General features: G+C 44.0%; 1 protein-coding gene across 1 annotated transcript; it reads left to right on the forward strand.

Moving 5' to 3' along the window:
- Positions 1 to 367: 367 nt before the first annotated feature.
- On the forward strand, positions 368 to 9,114 carry PHF13 (PHD finger protein 13). Its single transcript, XM_053452450.1, has 4 exons — positions 368 to 870; positions 6,190 to 6,291; positions 7,342 to 7,933; positions 8,506 to 9,114. The coding sequence occupies exons 1-4, from the start codon at positions 835 to 837 to the stop codon at positions 8,730 to 8,732; spliced, it is 957 nt and encodes a 318-aa protein (XP_053308425.1). The 5' UTR covers positions 368 to 834; the 3' UTR covers positions 8,733 to 9,114.
- Positions 9,115 to 19,400: the final 10,286 nt, after the last annotated feature.

Consider the following 19,400-nt stretch of genomic DNA (forward strand, 5'->3'; position numbering starts at 1 on the left):
GAGGGACAGATGAGGAGGAAAGGGCGATATTTTCTACTATTTACCGGGAACACGCTGGACTTTAATCTGTTATCTTTAGTTTAAAATCTCCTTGATAGGCGTTAGAAATTCGACGCACCTTGAAACCCCCTCAAAAACCACGCATTGTGATCGTTGTTAACGTCCGTTGTAGCAATAAAGCTGCTTGAATGAAAAAAAATGCCTCCACCGAGAGCCTTGTGGCATACGGGAAACTACAGGTCCCATAATTCTCTGCCGTGTCGCCATTGGTTATTTCCTCCAGAGACTAGCCAATCCTACCTAGTAGGATAGATTAACAAAAGCAAATTGTCAGTGACATCAGAAGGGACGAGGGGGAGAGAAAAAGGGTATTCATTGAAAGCTGGAGTAGTTGGCTGGATTGTTTGGCTTCGTCTTAGTGTTGTCGTTGCAGAACCCGGGCTGGCTTTTTTTGGGGGGGAGGGCAGAGGAGCCGGGATCCGCTCTGTGAAGGTGATACATTGTAACGATCTGATTACTGGAAGCATTGCTTCGTCTGCATGAAGAAGATCTGAACCCGGGAGGAACCTGCTCTGTCTGTGGTCAGGAGGAGGTGAAGATCCTGGATGTGAACAGACTCGGACACTTGTGATACCCCCCTCTCCACATTGTCACCAGGAGTTGCCCCTCCAGCCCTTTATAGGGGTCCCCCTGCAGGGTGATTAGGACTGATCCCTGAAGCTACCATCGACTCTCCAGGGAGGAGATCCCTCTTGATCACCCACACCCAACCCACCAGGGTCTCCCCCTCTTCGGTTTATCTCATCAGACACCCCCCAAAGCTGAATCTCCCCCATGGATACAGCATCTACTTCAACTTTTGATTCAGAGGTAAGTTTTTATCTCTTATTTCTCAATCTGCTTTGCCCCCCCCTCTCCTCCCCCTGTCGATTAACTGCTCCTCAAATATGTCTGCAGGGACCCCTTAGAACCTGATCCTCCCTATCTGGCTGTGTCTCCCCAGCCTGTCCAGACGGTGGGCGAGCAGTACCGTCCACGCTATCGGTGTTTGACCGGTTTCCCATTACAACTTGCGCCATCTTGTCCTTGTAAGAAAAAGTAATTTTTTTGGGCAGCTCCCAGGATCTCAGATTCAGGGGCCCGGGGCCCCCCTCCCCCATGGATCCTGACACCCTTTTTATACGTTGATGGCGGATCTGGGGAGACATATTGTCGGAGGGAACGCGCTCTCCAGGTATCTAGCTGAGAATGGATCTGCCTCTTAGGAATCACCATCTTGAATCGAGTTCACTCTTAGGACTCCCAGGACTGCCCTCTTGCCCAGATTTTGGGGGTGCTGGTGCTTTAATACAGAATAAAGAGCCCCGATCCCCTAAATCATATCTAAGCTTATAGGTTTTGGTTGTTTTATGCAGATATCTCCCTGCATGAGACCCCCCAAAGTACAGAGCTGGCTCCCACACCCCAGCCTTCTTGGGGGGGCTGCACTTTCAATAAGACCCTCGTCTGATCCAATCTGAATTTAATACCCCTACCCAGACATAGGGGACCAGCAGTAAACACCCCTGACACAGCAGCTGCTAAGCCAGCCTTAACCCCCCCAGTCCCCAGAGAACCGACCCGATCAGTGCTGGGGTACATACCCCTACAGTGAATTGTGGGGGTGCTGTCCTGATGTCTGGGGGGCTTGCATCTGATACCCATTTAGAAGTTACTGGTCAGCCATGAAATGTCACTAGCGAGTGGGCTAGTCTTCCCTTTAATTGCTCGGTGGGGTGAACCCCCACTTTAAAGTGTCGACCCCCCACCTTTATGTGCTCCCACCTATGTGGAAATAGGGGTGCTGGATAGGGGGAAGGGGCAGATGATTGTGGGCTACACCCACTCCCTCTAGTACTTCTAATATTTCTGCTTGGCTTTGTTTAGTGCTGCTAATTATCTATGCAGGGGGTGCCTCTGTTTTGGGTGGGGGGCAAATTCCCAGATAAAGCTCAGGATGGGGTGATTTATGGAGGGGTGGATGTAGGAGGTGGAGGTTGGGGGGCAGCAGAAGCAGGATTGAGGGGGGCATCGCCTGACCTTGTTAAATCTGGGATTTTGAGAATACTTGCATTAACCTTTTATGAAGCCCATCTAGCAGACAGCATTGCTTTATATTTATTGCCCCAAAAGGGTATTTTTTTTGGGGGGGGGGGGGACACGGAACCTGTTGGGGGGGTTAAAAAGTACAACGTGTTTAGGGCAGACAGTGGGGGAGGGGAGCCACCCCCATCCCATGATGGTGCTTTCAGATTGACTAGTGCTGAGCTATGCACTTGCTGTAGAGGAAGCCTAGCTGGACCCCAGCAATCTGCCCCCTGTTCCCCCATTTGTGCCCCACAGTTGGGTAAAATGATCATTGTGTGTCTGGAGTGTAGCCAGGGGGAGGGGTTGGTTATATTGTATCCGTGATCAGGGTGTGTAGGGTAAATGTGGACTCCTCCAGAATGTGCCCAGTACAAGCTCAGCCAGACTGGTTGTAGGGGGACCCATGGGGTGTGGGGGGGGGGGTCTGGCCATAACTACAATAGTGGGCTTTCTCCCCTGCATTATGCCTGATCTCTCTGCCACAGCCTGCTGCTTAAATCTATGCTGTCTCTTTAATGCCCTGGTGTGTTAATAGGGGTATTTGATCAAAGTTGCCCCTTGTCCAGTAAAGCAAGTCCCATTTCCCTTATCTGTCCAGTCCCCTGTCTGTGGCTGGGTGCAGTGGTGGCTGTGGCTAGGCTAGCTGTCACTCACAGCAAGCCCCTCCCCCTGGGCTCTCCTCCTGCAGTGTCACTGGGGCTAGGGGTGTCCCTTAAGGCTGCAGTCCCACTGCTTGTCATATATGGAAGTCCTAACTTCCCAGCTCTATTACAGGATTATTAGTATTTAAACACAGGGCATATTCTAATATTGCAGCTATTAACCAAACCCCGCCCCCTATGTAATAAATAATTGTTTACCAAGATAATTGCTTTGCCTTTTATCCAGACCTTTGATCAGACCTTTTTTTTTTTAATAGTCATAATGGAGGATTCAGGGATTGTCTATGAGAGGCGGGGCTAGGGGTGAGTTTAACTCTTAATTAGCCAGGGCAGTGTTAGTATTAATGGTATGCAAATTTGATCAAACAACATAAAGCGACGTTAGCCAAGAGATCAGCTTATATTTATAGCGCCAGGTGATCAGATGGCTTCTTTAATTGGAAACACACCGAAAATACATGTTGCAGGGCTGTAGGGATTGTAATGGTGGTCTGCAGTATACATATGCCCTTGGTTTATGGGTAGGTTTGGTGATTTGAGGCTCCTAGGATTTGGCCCATGGTTAAAAATGGTTAGATGTTAACCGTATGTGTGCCAGCACCGGCTTTCTGGCCTCACAGGGTTAATGCTCTGAGCGGATGGCACCGGCAGAACGTAGACCTCTATCTGCCACAAGTTGCCGTCGCATACGGATAATGTACCGATACCGATAATGCTGTTATATGCTGCTTTATTGCGATGGCTTTAGGGGTAACTTCCTGACCTTATGCAAGGGGTGCGATCCATTCTATCGGTAAAAAGGTTCATTTTCTGTAAATTAACCCTGTAGATGCAGTGGCTCAGGGTCCAATCAAGGACCAGAATTAAACTGGCTTTCAACAGCATATATAATATATATATGTAATTTATGAAAAAGGAAAAAATTAACCTCTTCATCCCCATGCCACAGATATACCCTCACAGGGTGTGTATCACTTACGTGGAGGAAAGAGTCAGACGGGGCTACCATCTATAAATTACTATAAATGTGTGCATTTTCTTATATTTTCCTCTCCCTGGGTGCATAAATGAGACCTGTAATCTGCATTATTTATATGCCACGCCTGATCCCAATCCGATCGCTTGTCCGGGCTTGACATGTCATATGATTAACTCTGTGTGTGCCCGAGGAGCCTGTGTCTCCTCGTTTTGGGTAATATCATCAGTTTTTGGCTTGCTTTTTTTTTTAGCCTTGGCTGAAAGGGTTAAGTAGGGTAGGTCTTTGTTAATGGAGGAGCTGTCTCGGAATGGTGTCATTATTGTCAAGCGCCTGCCCTCTCCACCGCACAGCGCTCTCGTTTAACTCCTTGCTCCCCATGGGCATGTCGCCTCTCTGGCACACAAAGGATTAGAGGTCAGTAGGTGCCGAAGCAGCGCTACCGGCATGCGGGTTTATAGGAATTCGGGGATATTTCATCGCTTTTCATCTTAGAATGGCAATAAAAGAAAATAAAAAATAAACTGTTCTGATATTAATCATAATGTGTTGACGGATTAATGTGTTTTTATATATATATTAGCAGATTATGTGATGTTGGGGGGTTGCTAAGAATGAGAACTAGAATAGCTCTTATTTTCCTGTATGAGAGATGAGAAACATCTTATTTATTAAAGCATCAAACAGGTTGGGAAAGCCCAAAGGCTACTTCAGCGACGCTAGCAGGTATTCAAGGTATTTGTAGGATAAAAGACGGATCTTTTTTACTTTATTGAAAGGGTAGTGGATTCATGGAACAGCCTCCTAGCAGAAGTGGTGGAATAGGCATACGGTTCCTGAATCTAGGAAGAGACCCACGACTGATTAAGGTCTGAGTCTTTACAGCAGGAAAATCGGGGGCGACTAGACTGGGGGGGGGTTACTGATCTGCCGTCACTTTGTATCCCTCAGTAATACTTGGATCTGTAGAACGTCGTTTAAAACGCACTTTTATGAAATTAGAAAGGTCTGCACTTTGTCATTTTTGGGGCACTTGTTAGTTGCGGTCTGCTTGAGTGGCAATAAGTGGGTTAAATGCACCCCCCCCATTTGGCACACGTCTTGCCGATGCCCCGTGGGAGTGAAGGGGTTACTGGTTTGATGCGTCCATTTTGTGGCTGGCTCTGCTAGATGCGTATGATTTGTTTAGATCCGACACGCCCCCCGCTTATTGTCCGACCCCCTGCAATAATATGCAAATCCCGTCAACTCCATCAAGTGCAGCGGGCTATCGCATGCAAACGGGCAAATCCACCCAATGAAGGGTTAAGTCAAAGCAATTAGACCGCCAGCGAGACGTAAACCAGTCGGCGAAGAGCTTCAGAGGATCCCAAACTAATCCTAAAGCGTTTAAAATAGAGTGTTTAGGGAAAAATAATTAGGCAAGGATTATCGCCGCTGGGGTGCATTTAACCCCTTGCCCGTATGTAAAGGGTTAACCATAGCAGCGCTCTTTCTAACCAAACATAGGGAGCCAGGGTTTGTGATAGGTTCGCTACCCGATGTTATATGATGCGTTGCTTATGTCATTTGTTCCCGTTGTACAACGCTGCAGAATATGATGGCGCTATATAAATTAATTTATAGGAAGGCAAATTATTTCTGGTTGACCCTTTTAAGGCCGGGCAGCACATGGAGCTCCAGACTAAAAGTGTCCTGGTAGGGCCAGTTACACCCGCCTTCCCTGAGCATTATGGGAATTGTAGTTCAGGAAAAGCTAGTTAATATGTGCCAACCGGCCTGGACCTGTGTTGTTTTTGTACGGCTGGGGTCCCGAAGTTGCCCCGATGGCTCCTTCCTGTATCCAGATGTCGCTTTAGATAAGACACCGATTCCCGTTCTGATTCCTGATACATAATCTCGCATTATACTCCGTATTATCACTTTACCGACAAATAGTATCCCAAAATGTGTTTTTAAGAGAAAAAAAAAAAAAGCTGACCGGCCGAAGCCTCCCCACCCCTGTAAGCCACACAGAGTTAAAGTTCTGCTGTTGGTGGGCTTCTACCCTCGGGGGCTTCTGTCCTCGGTGTGGGGCCTGTTTCGGCGTCCGTGGTGGGAGACGACCCAGCAATCTCTTTGCCGCTCTCCTCTATATCACTGCATTTGGGTTTTTCTGTGGCTTTGGATAAATCCCAGGCGGTCTTAGCGCCCACGTCTGGTGGCACCTGTTTGCCCTCTGTGCACGTCGACCTCTACGGATGCCAAAAATAGTTATGGGGGGCATTAAAATGTGTGGGGTCTTAAGTTCTGCATGGGCTTGTCCGTTCTGGAGTTAATCACGTTCCACACCATTGCTGTGTGTTTTGACTTGTGAACCGTTGTACGGCGCTACGGAGTATGATGGCGATATAGATAACAATACTGTTATAACTTCTTTCCTAGGATGGAACCCCAAATTATACGAGGCGGAGGACCGTGGAGGATTTCAATAAGTTCTGCACGTTTGTTCTGGCGTACGCCGGGTACATTCCTTACCCCGAAGAGGTGAGTCTTTTACACATCTCACCAAGCTCTTACTGTAACAGGAGCTTTGGTGCAGTTACCATAGTAACCACTGAAAAGTCCTGCCGTTTTGCTCTAATAATCCATAATGTGTATTCTTCCAACGATAATCTAGAGGGGAATGAGTAGCACTAAAGGCGGGTAATAATGACGCCTCTGTTGTGGCTCTTTAAATGCGATGCACGCTCTGTTGTTTTGAACCTTCTTTTGTCCTCAGACCCCTAAAAATGGAAGTGTGGGCTCTACTGGAAAATTGTCTGCACAATTTCTATAAGTAGGTAACGCAAATTCATTTTCACGCAGAGCGGCTTCTAGATTTCACGGGGACCATAAGAATTCTTTAACTTCATTAAAGGAACGGTTAACCCTTTCGGATACATCTTACTGTAATCTGGGGGCTCTTCCAATTTACTATCGTGAATCGTAGCTTCTCTGGTTATGACATCATAGCAGCCCCCCCTCCCTCCGTTAATGGAGTTTATGGAGCTCCGGGTGAAAGGGTTAACGGGCTTTTGGCAGGTGTCTGAGGATGCGTGTCTCTCGAGCTGAGCAGTCGGCCACAGGTTAATTTCTCCACCCGCCCCGTGGAAATAATTGAGGGAAATAAACGAGTGTAAATCCAGTTCCCAGCGAACTTTATCACGCTGACCCTGCTTCTGTTTTGCAAATTGATCAATCAGCCGCGGTAAAAGCCGGCGTTGTGTGTGGAATATCCAAGTCCGGCAGCGTCGACCCGACGGCCTAAATCGGGAAGATCGTTTTACAATCTTGTAGGTTGGCCCTTGTAGGCGACGTTAATTCCTGCCCAGAACCCACCCGAATACTTTCTCCTTGAAGATGTTCATATTTCCTAGCTGGTGGGTCAATAATCTGGGTTATCCCACTTATTTATCATTAAATCTTAGCCTCCCGACAGGACTGAGAGTAGCCTGTAGCAGCTGATCATAAACCCCCCCTCACAAAAGAACTATTTTTGAGAACGGTATTTTCAAAAGGTCTCACGGATTTTATGTTTTTCCTCCCCGTTTTCAGGAGGCCCCGTTAAGAGCGAGCGCCAGTCCTCCTAATAGCACCGGCAGTACGGTGGACAGTGACAGCTGGGACTCGAGATATCAGGACCTGCCGTCTAGCGATGCCCTCCCGATCAAAAAACGACGAAGCTTCGGTGACTTCAAGCACGAGAGGACCTACTCCAGCTCCATGAAACGCTCCAAGCTGGGCAGCTTCCTCCTGGACAGGAAGAAAATCGACAAAATCAAGAGGAAGAAGAAACTGAAGAAAAAGGAGCAGGAAGCGGAACTGAGCGAGCAGAAGTATATCGAGGCCTTCATCAAACTCGAGCCACCGGATTCGCCCGTCGAGGAGAGCACTCCGATGATAGATCATCATGCGTTGGACCTCAAGATGTCCCCTCCGCATATCCCACCGGAGCCCGTCATAGAACATTCCAGCGCCAGCATGGACAGCGCCTCCGCCGCCATGGCGTACGATGAGGCGGAGGACGTCAAGTCCGAGTACTCGGAGGTCAACTTGGGCAAGCGAACGGTCATACGGCAGGGGAAGCAGGTGGTTTTCCGGGATGAAGACAGCACCGGAAACGATGAGGATATCATGGTGGATTCAGGTGAGAAATGATGTGTAAACCGGGTCGTTAAAACATTCAGCGTAGGGGGCAGCGTAATAAAAGTCAACAGGCAAACCCCCCGACGTCCGGTGTCTGTGTTGGAGAACCGGATGTGGCGGTCTGGTAGCCCCGGCCAAAGTAATATATCGGGTGGAGGGGAAATTGTCACGGTTTACTGGGATAACTCGTGATTCCTGTGATCCGTCGGCTGGCTCTGCCTCATGGGAATCGCAGTATGCAGCAGCTGGAGTAACCGGCAGCCGCCCTCACAGAGCTGCCTTGGTCTGATGAGGGGATCGGTGACGTTCTACGAGTGAGGAACCTTCTCACAAATGTAGATACTGGTAGAGAATGAGCTCCGAGTTTGAACCCTGTGTAGAGATGGAAGGAGAGCCAAAACCATCTACTTAACTTACCTGAATTATGGCTTTGTGCTCCCGGAGCACTTTTTGCCCCCCAGAAAGATGGACGTTTTGTTGAGGTGCCAGCTAAGAACATCTTGAAGTGATTTGGATGTGTTTGATGTGTTTATTGGATGGATGTGAACGTGATCTTTTTATTTCCCCCTCCAGATGATGAGTCGTGGCATCTGGTGACCTGCTTCTGCATGAAGCCCTTCGCAGGAAGGCCGATGATCGAGTGCAATGAATGCAACACTTGGATCCACCTCTCCTGCGCCAAAATCCGCAAGTCCAACGTCCCCGAGGTCTACGTCTGCCAAAAGTGCCGAGACACCAAATTCGACATCCGCCGGTCCAACCGCTCGCGCATGGGCTGCCGAAAGCTATTCCTGGACTAATGCGGCGTCGGGAACGGACGTTCGCCGGGCAGAAGCACACAGGTCTATTACCGTGCAACAAGTTCTTCTGAGACTTTTTCAGAATAAAAACAGAACATATTTATGTTTTAATTGGGCACAAATTTATATATTGTTAATATGCTTTTTGTTTTGTTTGAAGACCCAAACCGAAGGCTACGAGGCGTTCAGAATTAGCTGGGATAATCTGAAAAGAAGTCCAAAGTGTCCCGGTCGTTTATTTTTGTAGTGTTTTTTTTTTTTTTTTTTTTTTTTTTGTGTTTTTCTTTGGTTCGATGTGTAATATGGCACTAACAAACAGAGGGGGGAGGGGGTATTAGCCGTACGCAGGGACTGGATCCCAAATAAATACTCGTCTGTCTCCTGAAGCTGACCAAAGCTGGTCATGGAAGCCATCAAAGATATTTCTAGCGACGAGAACGTTGATATTGAGTTTAAAAATGTTCGTTTGGAATTCTGCCGCAGTTCTAAATATCTAGATTTGTTAATATATATATAGTCCAAGCTGGCTCTGATTTAAAACATTACTGTTTTTTTTTTGTTTGTTTTTTTTTTTCCCCATTTATTTTACTGGAGTTGAGGTCTTTTTATTTTTTTAAATTTTCATCGTGAAACAGGTGCATGTTTCTCAGGCGTAAGTACAGCGGCGCATACGCGGCTGTAAGAAAATTCACATTTTTGTTCCCCCCTCATTACTGGTTTATTTATTACGTGTTTCGTTTTAGGTGCAAACGCTTTTCATCTAAATAATAAAAAAAACTCTATTCTTATCTGTTTCCGGGATAAATAAAAAATCGTAAAATATACGCAGTAGAAACATTGGGCTCCACGTTTAAAAAAAAAAAAAAAAAAAAAAAAAAAATGTACATTTTACACCCCTCACCAACTAGTGGTTGCTATAGTGATAAAACTACTTTTTCTACCATAGCACCAGAAGATGACCCCATTTGCTGCTGATGCAAAAACCTCATTTAACATGTTGAAGTATTCCCCCCCCCCAAAAAAAAACCACACACCATAATAACCATTTAATTCGGATAGTGTGGCACTTTCAGACCCCTCGTCTCTCTCTATTAGTCTAGTTTGGCAATTAACCCCTTATGTGCTAGAGCAAAGACCAGCGCATGGTCTGCCCCAGATTAGGAGTTACTGGTTTTACGCGCGGTTCCTCCAGGATGCTGTTTTGGCTCTGATAAAGTCCTGGAGCGAGCGTTTTTCATAACCGCACAGTATTAACGGTGTGGGTTTCAAACACAATACAAACTACGGGTTGTAGCCTTTGAGTCGTGTTCCAGCGGGCAGGGCTGACACCCATAAAACCTTTCCCGCTATATATATTAATATATATATATATATATATATATATATATATATATATATATATATATATATATATGCTACGTATCGGCTCTATAGGTTCTCACTGGTAACTGCGGATGCCCGTTTAACCCCCTGATGGCCAGGATGGCACACATCCCGCTATCAATAACTAAAAACAAAAGTTTAAATGAAAGCCGTCCCTTTAAATAATTTCTATTGGATTCGCTCCCCCGTCACACCGTTGTGAATACAGTCCCGGCATAATTTAGTTTTCCTGCCGATTTTATAGACCGTTTGTAATTTTTATTTTTTGCACTAGTCCGTCCCGTCGCGGTTTTACACAGACTTGGGATTTCTGCCGGTGAAACTGCTTTGTTCTCATTAATATTTGTCCTACAAGTTTTGCGGGGGTCCGCTAAAAGTATAGTCTTTTTGGATGGGTAAACCGAGGGGGGGGGGAGTCTCCGAGTATAGCCATCCCTAATTAACATGGCACTTAATATCGCGTACAAACCTGTATCTATAAGTAATGGGGCAGCCATCTTCCTTTTAAAGCAGCCCCCCCCTCGTGTAAAGTGATGTGTACCCCGACCGATACACTTCCGTTTACCGTTACACGCTCCGTGGCGGTGGTTCCGTTCTCGTCATATTACTCAAGTGCCTCCGCTATAGTCTGATATAAGATCCATAAGGCTGCTGTCAATAACACCCAATATATCAGATTTCACTGCAAAAAACTAAAATCTTGGTCATATGCGAGTGAAATTATTTTGCAACAATAACCGTTTACAGGGTATATCTAGAATTTAAAGCAGAATTCATCTCCTGTTGCTGATTGACCTTACGCTTTCTCTTATTCCTCCGGCGCGTTTCATCCGCTCGGGGCGTTTATTCTACGAGTCGCTTCTGTCTAATAACATTTCATTCACCGTGATGATCGGGGGTCCCCATTTTTTTTTTTTTTTTGCAGAATATCCTTAAAACTAGTACTACTCGTAGGGAGCTGGGGGGGTTACGGCTTAGGACACCCTATTTATTTATAATGGTATTAAAATATTCTTTGTATGTTTTTTGTTTTAAAAAAGAGGGGGAATCTAAAATTCTACGTTTTAGTTTAATGATATAATGGTTGTTTTCTTGTATCTGAGACGCCTCATTTAAAAGTCAGAATCTCCCCGAAATGTTTAATTTAATATGCATTTTCCTTTGTAATTTTGTAATTTTTGGCTGCGTTGCACAAATTAAGCCCCACACCCCCCCAAGACAGATAGTGTTGTGTATATGTACCGGGTACTTATTATAGGGATATGTCTTTCAAAGCTTGTGCAGATAATATCGAAGTGGTTTGAGTTCATATGTAGACATCTCATGATTCTTAAATCGTTGTGTGTTGTGGTGAGCGAAACGCGTTCCCCGCCCCATGTGTCACAAAAAAAAAATCACTATTTTATTATAAATCCTCTACAGATTTTTTTAAACGTGAACGTGACCAAACCGTACCTTAATAACTGATATCCCTTACCCAAAGCACTGTACAGTCTGGAAATATCGAGGGAAAAACAGGTAATTTTATAGAATTTTTTTTTTTTTTTTAAGGCAAAGTTTAATTTCTCTAAAATTCACCACAACCGTCGGAATTTCTTTTTCGGGCCGCCGGTCTGAAAACGTAGGCTGTAGGTACGAGCACACGAACGCGGTGTAGACCCTGTGTCCGGTTTTCGGAGAAGACGTGGAATAATGTAACATAAAAGTCATATAAAGGTGTGTCGATGTCTTAAAATTTGATATTCAAATTGCCGAAAAACTTTTCAAGAAATTTCAATCGTGAGCATTTTGTTCGAAGGAGAACTTTGCTCGTTTCTTAACGTCTTTCCGGGTGTTTAAAGCTACTCTCAGTAATATCTCGCTCAACACCTATGTAAAAATAAATAACACGTTAGATATTATATATATATATATATATACATATATATCTATTTTTGTTTTAATAGGATAATTTTGATTTCTGTTGGATGTTGTAGAATACTGAGAGAAATGTTGAACCTGCTTTCTGAAGACTGGGAAACATTGTGTGATTTACTATTATACAAGACTTGTGTTTTTTGCAAAGAAAATGTTTCTGTGAAACTCTGTAAATTTGTAAATAAAGATATCAATATTTTAAATTCTTCAAGTTCCAAAGTTCTTCATTACGTGGCGTTGGCTTAGTAAAATATATAAGCATGGCGTTGGTTAACTTCACTCTCCATGAGTGATTTCTCAGGTTCCATCAATCCTGTAATAATAAGGTAATAACTTATTTTTTAGGTTTCTTAGATTTCTCAGGTTCCATCAATCCTGTAATAATAAGGTAATAATAAAATTTGAACTTCTTTTTTGCTCAAAGAACCTGTAAGCCCTGGGCAGGGAAGAGGTCCGTAGACTCTTGTTCTCCATCCTGCTTTGTTGGTCAATGACACGCAGAGCCTCATTAAGATGCTACAGACGAGCCGCGTTCTCATGGAAATTAAAGGTCAGGGGCCACCGTGGCATCTTTGAAAAGATGGCCTTTCAAACTAAACTTTCTTTCTTCTCGTTCCAAATCGGGACGGGTTAAGAAGCAAATGTCTGGAAATTCCAGCGGGGATTATCTCATTTCATTTAAGCTTCGTACTTTGGCAAAATAACTATACTTTGTGTCTAATCGTAACGTGTCCATCATGTTTAAATGGAGAATGGGTACCTGCACACGTTGCCTTTCTATTGTACGCCCCTCTAGTAGCGTAACGTTTCTATTGAAAATGTACATGGCACTGCTAAAAAGGAAAGGGAGAAATAAATGGAAACAGAGACAAAAAAGGAAAATGGTGATTTGTTGGTCTTTTGGGTAAGATCAAGTGGCACTCACTCATCGTACTGTGTGGGAAAGGTTGGTCCCCTGGCCTTAAGGTCGAGTTAGCCTGAAGGCCAAGTTGTTTCTTATCTGAGTGCGCTCCACTCTTGAATTGCCATCAGTGTCGTTGGAAGGCCACACCTTCTTTCCAAGCCCTAAAGGTTGGGTTATTTTTTGGTGAGGTAGGCATGGTGGCCCTTATGGGTGACCCCCTCTTTCCAGAGAAGATCTGGTCCCCCTGCAGGCCTTTGGGCCGTTGAGGGAAGGGAGGGTTTGCGTATCCTTTAGGGCATTTGGAGATGTCTGGTGTCCATCGTGGCCTCAGATGTTTTTGGCACCTTATTTACCTGTTTTTGCACTGAATTCACGGCTTCAATAAGAAAATCTCTCTAAACACAGCAAGCAATGTTCTTCTGTGTCCTGACCGCACGTTGGTCTCCTCAGATGGTGTCAGCTTATCAGTATATAACAGCCCTCCCTCGCCGCTCTCCTGGTAGGAAATGTGGTTTGGTTTCTGCTGACTTAATTCATTCAGCACCAGAACTCCCAAAGCCTTTCACTTCCTGTCGGTTAACCGAGAGATGACATTTTCCTCGGGACGGCTGCATTACCACAGCAAAACTTTTCTTACCGATTCATTACGTACATTTCCCCAATCGCTACCTCGTACAGTTCAATATACCGATGTGATTATATACATTGATTAAACATTGGCACGAGCGTGTGTTACAAACCCACGTAACGCGTACATCTTTACTTCCTGTTTTCACGGTTTCATGAGGAAACCCATTATGTTTTAAGCTGGAAGTTCTTTGAGGGAGTGAAGGGGAGTCATTAGTTTCGCAGATTCCCTCATTTTTACCAAATACCTCTAGGCCTCTCTCTATGAATGTGGTTTGTAACACCTAGCGGCCAAGACTCCCACCAGTTCGGTGCCATAAGAGGCCACCCAAGCGTCAATTAGGCCAGATAGTTTCTTCTGAACGTTCATCATAACACAGCTAATGAAGTTTGATTAAAAGTTGAATGGTTTTCTGTGAGACGGGGAAAGATCGGTTCTCTGGTTTTAAGGCCGGGTAGGTTTTGGAATCCCCCCGATGGTCCACCAGTGCACATAGTGTGTTTTATGTGTTTCACAGCAAAAGTTAACTTTTTTGTCCCGGTAATATCACGGAACACACATTTTTGGAGGGGCAGTGGGTGGGTAGTGGCGTAGTAACCCAACGTCACTCCCGCCACCCGGCACTTCACTCTTTTTTTTGACAATGCCCTAAAGACTTTTTTGGTGAGGGGCGGTAATACCTTTTGGCCAATAGCACTCCTTGACTTCAGTGGCCCCTGCCTTATGGGCCCTAGAAAATCCATCCCTCCATACGCTTCATCTAGGGAAGGAAAGGGCTACATATATCCTCATATTGGGGGTTTCTCCGCAGAGGAGGAAGAATGGGCATCTGGTCTCCGCTGTGGCCCAACCACTTTTGGAACACATTTTTAACATAATCTCCTGAATTTAACTCTTTTTGCAACTAAAGTCAGACATCTTTCCTCACTTGGATAAAATTCCCCAAAGCATAACAGCAAAGCACATATCAAGCCGTCGGCCGACTTATGACTTTGGGCAGCTGCTGGCCTTAAAGTGCCAGGGCAGCCGTGTCATCGCCAGCGTGACCCTGAATCGAGTAACTAAACATCCGCCGAGGAAAAATGCAGTTTCATGATTGGCTGAAATGAAAGCCTTTTAACGCTTTCAGTGCCAAACAGGTGAGGAATCCATTTGCAGCAGGGTGTGTCGGTGTCGCAGTAATTAAAGGGTGTTGATGTTAGAATACGGGGACATGATTTTGGTGAGAGGCGCACATGGCAGGAAGCAGCAGACATCCCGTGTGTTTAACCAGTGAATCACCCCGTCCCGGGCATCGCGCCGGGCATCCTTGGCAACGTGCACCTCGCTGTAATTATCACCCTGCATGCATGGAGGGTGCTAATTACAGCGGGGCACACGTTGCCGAGGAATTCTGACTTCCAATGACCTTCCTGTTTATTGATTTTTTTCATTTTTATTATTTATTTAAATAGATCTGCTGGAATCACTGCCGATCTTGCGGTTTAATTCCGAATATCTGAAATTTTCAAAGAAGAGGCATTTTTTCCCATATTTTAATGCTATTTTCACATAATAGCGTAACAATTATGTCACAGAACAAATAGTAGGACATGTACAGCGTGTCGCGGTGCCCAGTAATTACCTTATTCACATATCAGTCATATATCTTTATAATGTAATATATATCTTTATAAACAAGTGTATAGGGAACGTCATGACAGGGCCTATAGCTTTCTTTATATTGCTTTGATGAAAATGGCTTTTCACACAGGCCAACACATTGGTAAAGTTTCTGACCGGTAATAAAGTGTTTTTTTTTGGGGGGATATTAGTATGTATCGAATTTCTTGTTTTCGGTATTGAAACGTAGACTTTGAATTCAAGGTAGCGGAAATAAGATGATTGCCAGAATGACCCGTTAATATGCGATACCTAAGTCTATTTCACACGCCAGCTAATATCCACTATTTACTCTGAACCTACATAGTAACAGAGTCATTTAGGTTGAAAAACAGATATTTTTTTGAATTTTGCCACTTAGGGGGAAAGATTCCTTCTTGACTCCAAAAGGGGATCCTTATAGTTGTCTGTATTGAACCTGATTTGCCACGTGCCTTCCCAGTGCCCCCAATGTGCCTCCCCAGTCCCCCCTTGTGCCTCCCCAGTCCCCCTACTTGCCCAGTCCCTCACTCTGTCTAAATCCTCCTGCAGAGAAGGATCGAGGTTAGACTGTTATCATCCTACCAAATTTTGTAACGTTTTAATATTAAAAGACTGAGATGTTCTAAAAAAAAAATAAAATAGCTTCTATGGGCTTCTGATTTTTCAGTTCATCGTTTTTCCTCGAATCAGGACAAATCCCTTTCCACGGCTTGCCTCATTTCCTGTTATTATTCCCAGGTTTCGCGCTATTTCCCGTAGCGAGTAGAGAAGATGGAATCCGGGAAAATGCCAGTTTTGTTATTTTGTGGCATTTTTGATCTCTTGATTTGATATTGATGCCTGAGGTTAATTTCTGCAGCTGTATCTGGAACTAAAGACTACAAGGTTCCGCACCGGAAGGTTATATGGACCTTCACCATAGATGTTAGCTGTAAAGATCTCATGTGGACGGAGGCCACGTAAATAACGTGATCGATACGTCTCATGAGAGAGTTATTGTTGGTGTCTTTGTGAGGGTATCATCTAGAATATGTGAAGAAAAGCTCTAGATAGTCTTGAAAGCTTGCAATCCATTATACGTCAGTTGGCCAATAATGGCATCATCTTTACCAAGTTTGGTTTGTGAGGACACGTAAGCTAGTCCGGTCTAGTGGAAGTAGTTCCCTAGTAGACCATGTCTGTGATTGTCCATTATCCCATATGCACCATAATCTGGAATTGAAATGGAAGTGGTGACTTTTCATATAATTCTGCCACGGGACCTCTTGGCATGACGGTCTTCTACCATATACCTTAACAAAGAATTATAATACAGACTGATGGCGGCTCTCACAGCTTCTGCCCAGACCTATGCAGTAGCTGTTGGATGGAGCCCAGCAGAACCAGGAGGATGTTTGTGAAGAACCAGAATCTCACCGAACAAGCAAAGAACATTAACCCAGACCCACTATGAGTATGATCCTGAGCTTAGAATCAGCCAGTTACATTGGATTTATCCGAAAGTTGTCTTGATTTTTACGCGATGGACAGAGCCTCCTAGCAGCACACATTTTCATTCACATAACCAATTTATTATTTTATATTTGTGACATTTATGAAGGTACGGACTGTATAAACTACTTTGACTGCTCGGTGTAAATCCACTTAGCAATCAAAGAGAGTGAAGGTAACGGGAAGGGATACTCATACAGATTGTCACTTAAGACCCTGGGTATACACCTAAATGGCTTCTAATACAAGTATACATATATTATAATACATGTATATATATTATTAAACAATATATATATATATATATATTATCACTTTATTAATTTGTGTAAACTGTATTACTTTTAGTGCAGAGAACTGTAACCTTCAGGAAAGGTTCACAGATTAATTTTGCCTTTACTGCCACCTAGTGGCAGAAAGGTAGACTTCACATCTTGTGCATTTATCTGGGGGAGGTAGTGTTATTTATTAAGAGCTAAATTGACTTCCAGAAAAGACAATTCAGAGGGAAATTTGTCAAGCTGCTTGAACTGGGGCAAAACTTTCCACGTTACTTCGGCTTGATGGGATTTCTCCAAGCTGAATAGATAATGAAATAATCAGGGACTCAGCGTGGACACTACATGAGCAAAAGTACGTGGATATCTCTCCTAATTAAATGGTTTGTGTTTTGGCCACCATACTGTAAAAATAAAGACATAGTGTGTAATTATTCTGTTTTCAACACACAGATTTGTTAAGAAACACACTGGGATAAGAAATATAGGATTTTGGAGAATTACCAAAAAAGGCCAACTACGCATTCGATATCTGATCGGTTTCCTTGGGTTGTCTTTATTTTTAATCTTTTACATTTACTTACACAATAGACAAAATGTTGCCGGTAAAAGCATGAGATTTCCTGGGCCAGCAGCACCATCCTGTGGCCACCTATGGGTTCTACACAAGCCATAGAGCCCTAGAACTGTTGATGGGTGGGTTATGAAAGAGGATTTGTGTATAGTAGAAGAAGAAAAAACGGAATATCTGTAAGCGAAAACAGATTTCTTTTAAGGGACAGATTCTAGCTAGAAAAGGACCTTCTACAGCCATTCAAACGCGGGGACTGCAGAACCATGGCAGAAAAGCAATATCTGCCGTGACCAGGGAAGAATTGAATGAATCTTCTGTTTGCGGGAATGATGTGGCTGAGAAAGCAAGGCTGCCAACTGGGGGTACGGCTGAGGCGGCATTTTGCTTTATATGCCAAAGAAACCTCATAATTTGGTGTGAAACTTCTCCAGCGGGTGGTACGAAGACATCACAGCTCTCTTCACGCTGCCACCTTGAGAAGTTATACAGCCGGCGATGCCAATACTACCATTAGCAGGAGAAGTTAATACATGGGGAGTGAGCCGAGGGAGGTCATACACGGGTAAGAACAGCACCCCATTTACATGCCAGGTATCCTGGATTATAAATCAGCTGTCACCGTTCGATCTGCCTGAGCTTGATCCAAAAGGCCCTGAAGAAAACATTAACAGCTTTATTCCAAAGCACCAGCACGTGGGGTAATTTGTTTCTTCTACGCGTTCTATTTGGGGTATGTAAACCGGCCAGTTCTAAAGAGATTCCCAGAAGCTCCGCCGCACACGTCCTGTATAATTTATCTTTCCTACAACTTCTGACGTTTTTAACAGGAGAGTTTTGTTTTGTTATTTTGAGAACTTTATATAATCATTATATTGAAAGGTGTTCTTTCCAAACAGACCAACAAATATAGACAATTTATCATCCTGAAGAGAATTTCTACAATAAATGATTGTGTACCCCCAGTGCTTTTTATGTGTAGGGTTTGGGTTATGTGGCGTTTGCTATAGCAGTCCAGCGTGCCGCTCTTGCCAAACCAAACTAAAAACTTTAGCATATATATTTCAAAAGCAGAAAGGTAAACCGGCAGATTTTCTGCTATTTTGGTTGCGTTGGACTGGCTTCTTACCTATAATAACTTATGAAATTTTTCATATTTTTTTTTTTTTTTATTCGATTATCACTGTAAACTGTAATTAAATTACTTTTTTTCCCCCATGTTGGCTCTTTTATATCCATTACCTTTTTATTTTCTACATGTACAATATGGAAAAAATAAAATATACATACAACTTACATCATTTCTTAATTCATATTTGATGACATTGGATAAACCCAGCGTAAAGTCTTTGCCAAGGCACGTTAACCCCAAGGGTCCCGCAACATACACAGAGAGCCGAGTTAAACTTCGGAGGGAGCCGGGGCAGTAAAAAGGGGATGGTGAGTGGAGTTTGTGGAACGGGAGTGGATTACATGCTTACCCGAGAGAAGGCGTAAAGGATCCACTAACGATAAACATGCTGCCAATAACTAAAAGGTTAAAAGTGTAAGTGTGTGTTTGTATGTAGGTGTGTGTGTGTTTGTATGTAGGTGTGTGTGTGTGTGTGTGTGTGTGTGTGTGTATAAAGCGAGTGATACGGAGTGGCGGATGTGAGCCTCTAAAGCCTGTGACCTCCAACTACTGATAACAAAAGGAAACTGAATAATACAAATAGAGGTTAAATTAAATCCTATGAGTGATATAATTAGGCTGCATTCATGTTTAGTTGCACCGTAATACTTAGATGCATCGAGGAAAATAAAAGGTTTGATTAAAAGCACGTTTGGTAACATGTTATAGGTCTAATAGATC

Source organism: Spea bombifrons, chromosome 12 (assembly GCF_027358695.1).
Source record: "Spea bombifrons isolate aSpeBom1 chromosome 12, aSpeBom1.2.pri, whole genome shotgun sequence".
Lineage (NCBI taxonomy): Eukaryota > Metazoa > Chordata > Amphibia > Anura > Pelobatidae > Spea > Spea bombifrons.

Coding starts and splice junctions, on each gene's coding strand:
- PHF13 (XM_053452450.1), top strand. CDS start 835: ATGGATACAGCATCTACTTCAACTTTTGATTCAGAG. Junction 6,292..7,341: donor ACATTCCTTACCCCGAAGAG/GTGAGTCTTTTA, acceptor CCCCGTTTTCAG/GAGGCCCCGTTAAGAGCGAG. Junction 7,934..8,505: donor GGATATCATGGTGGATTCAG/GTGAGAAATGAT, acceptor TTCCCCCTCCAG/ATGATGAGTCGTGGCATCTG.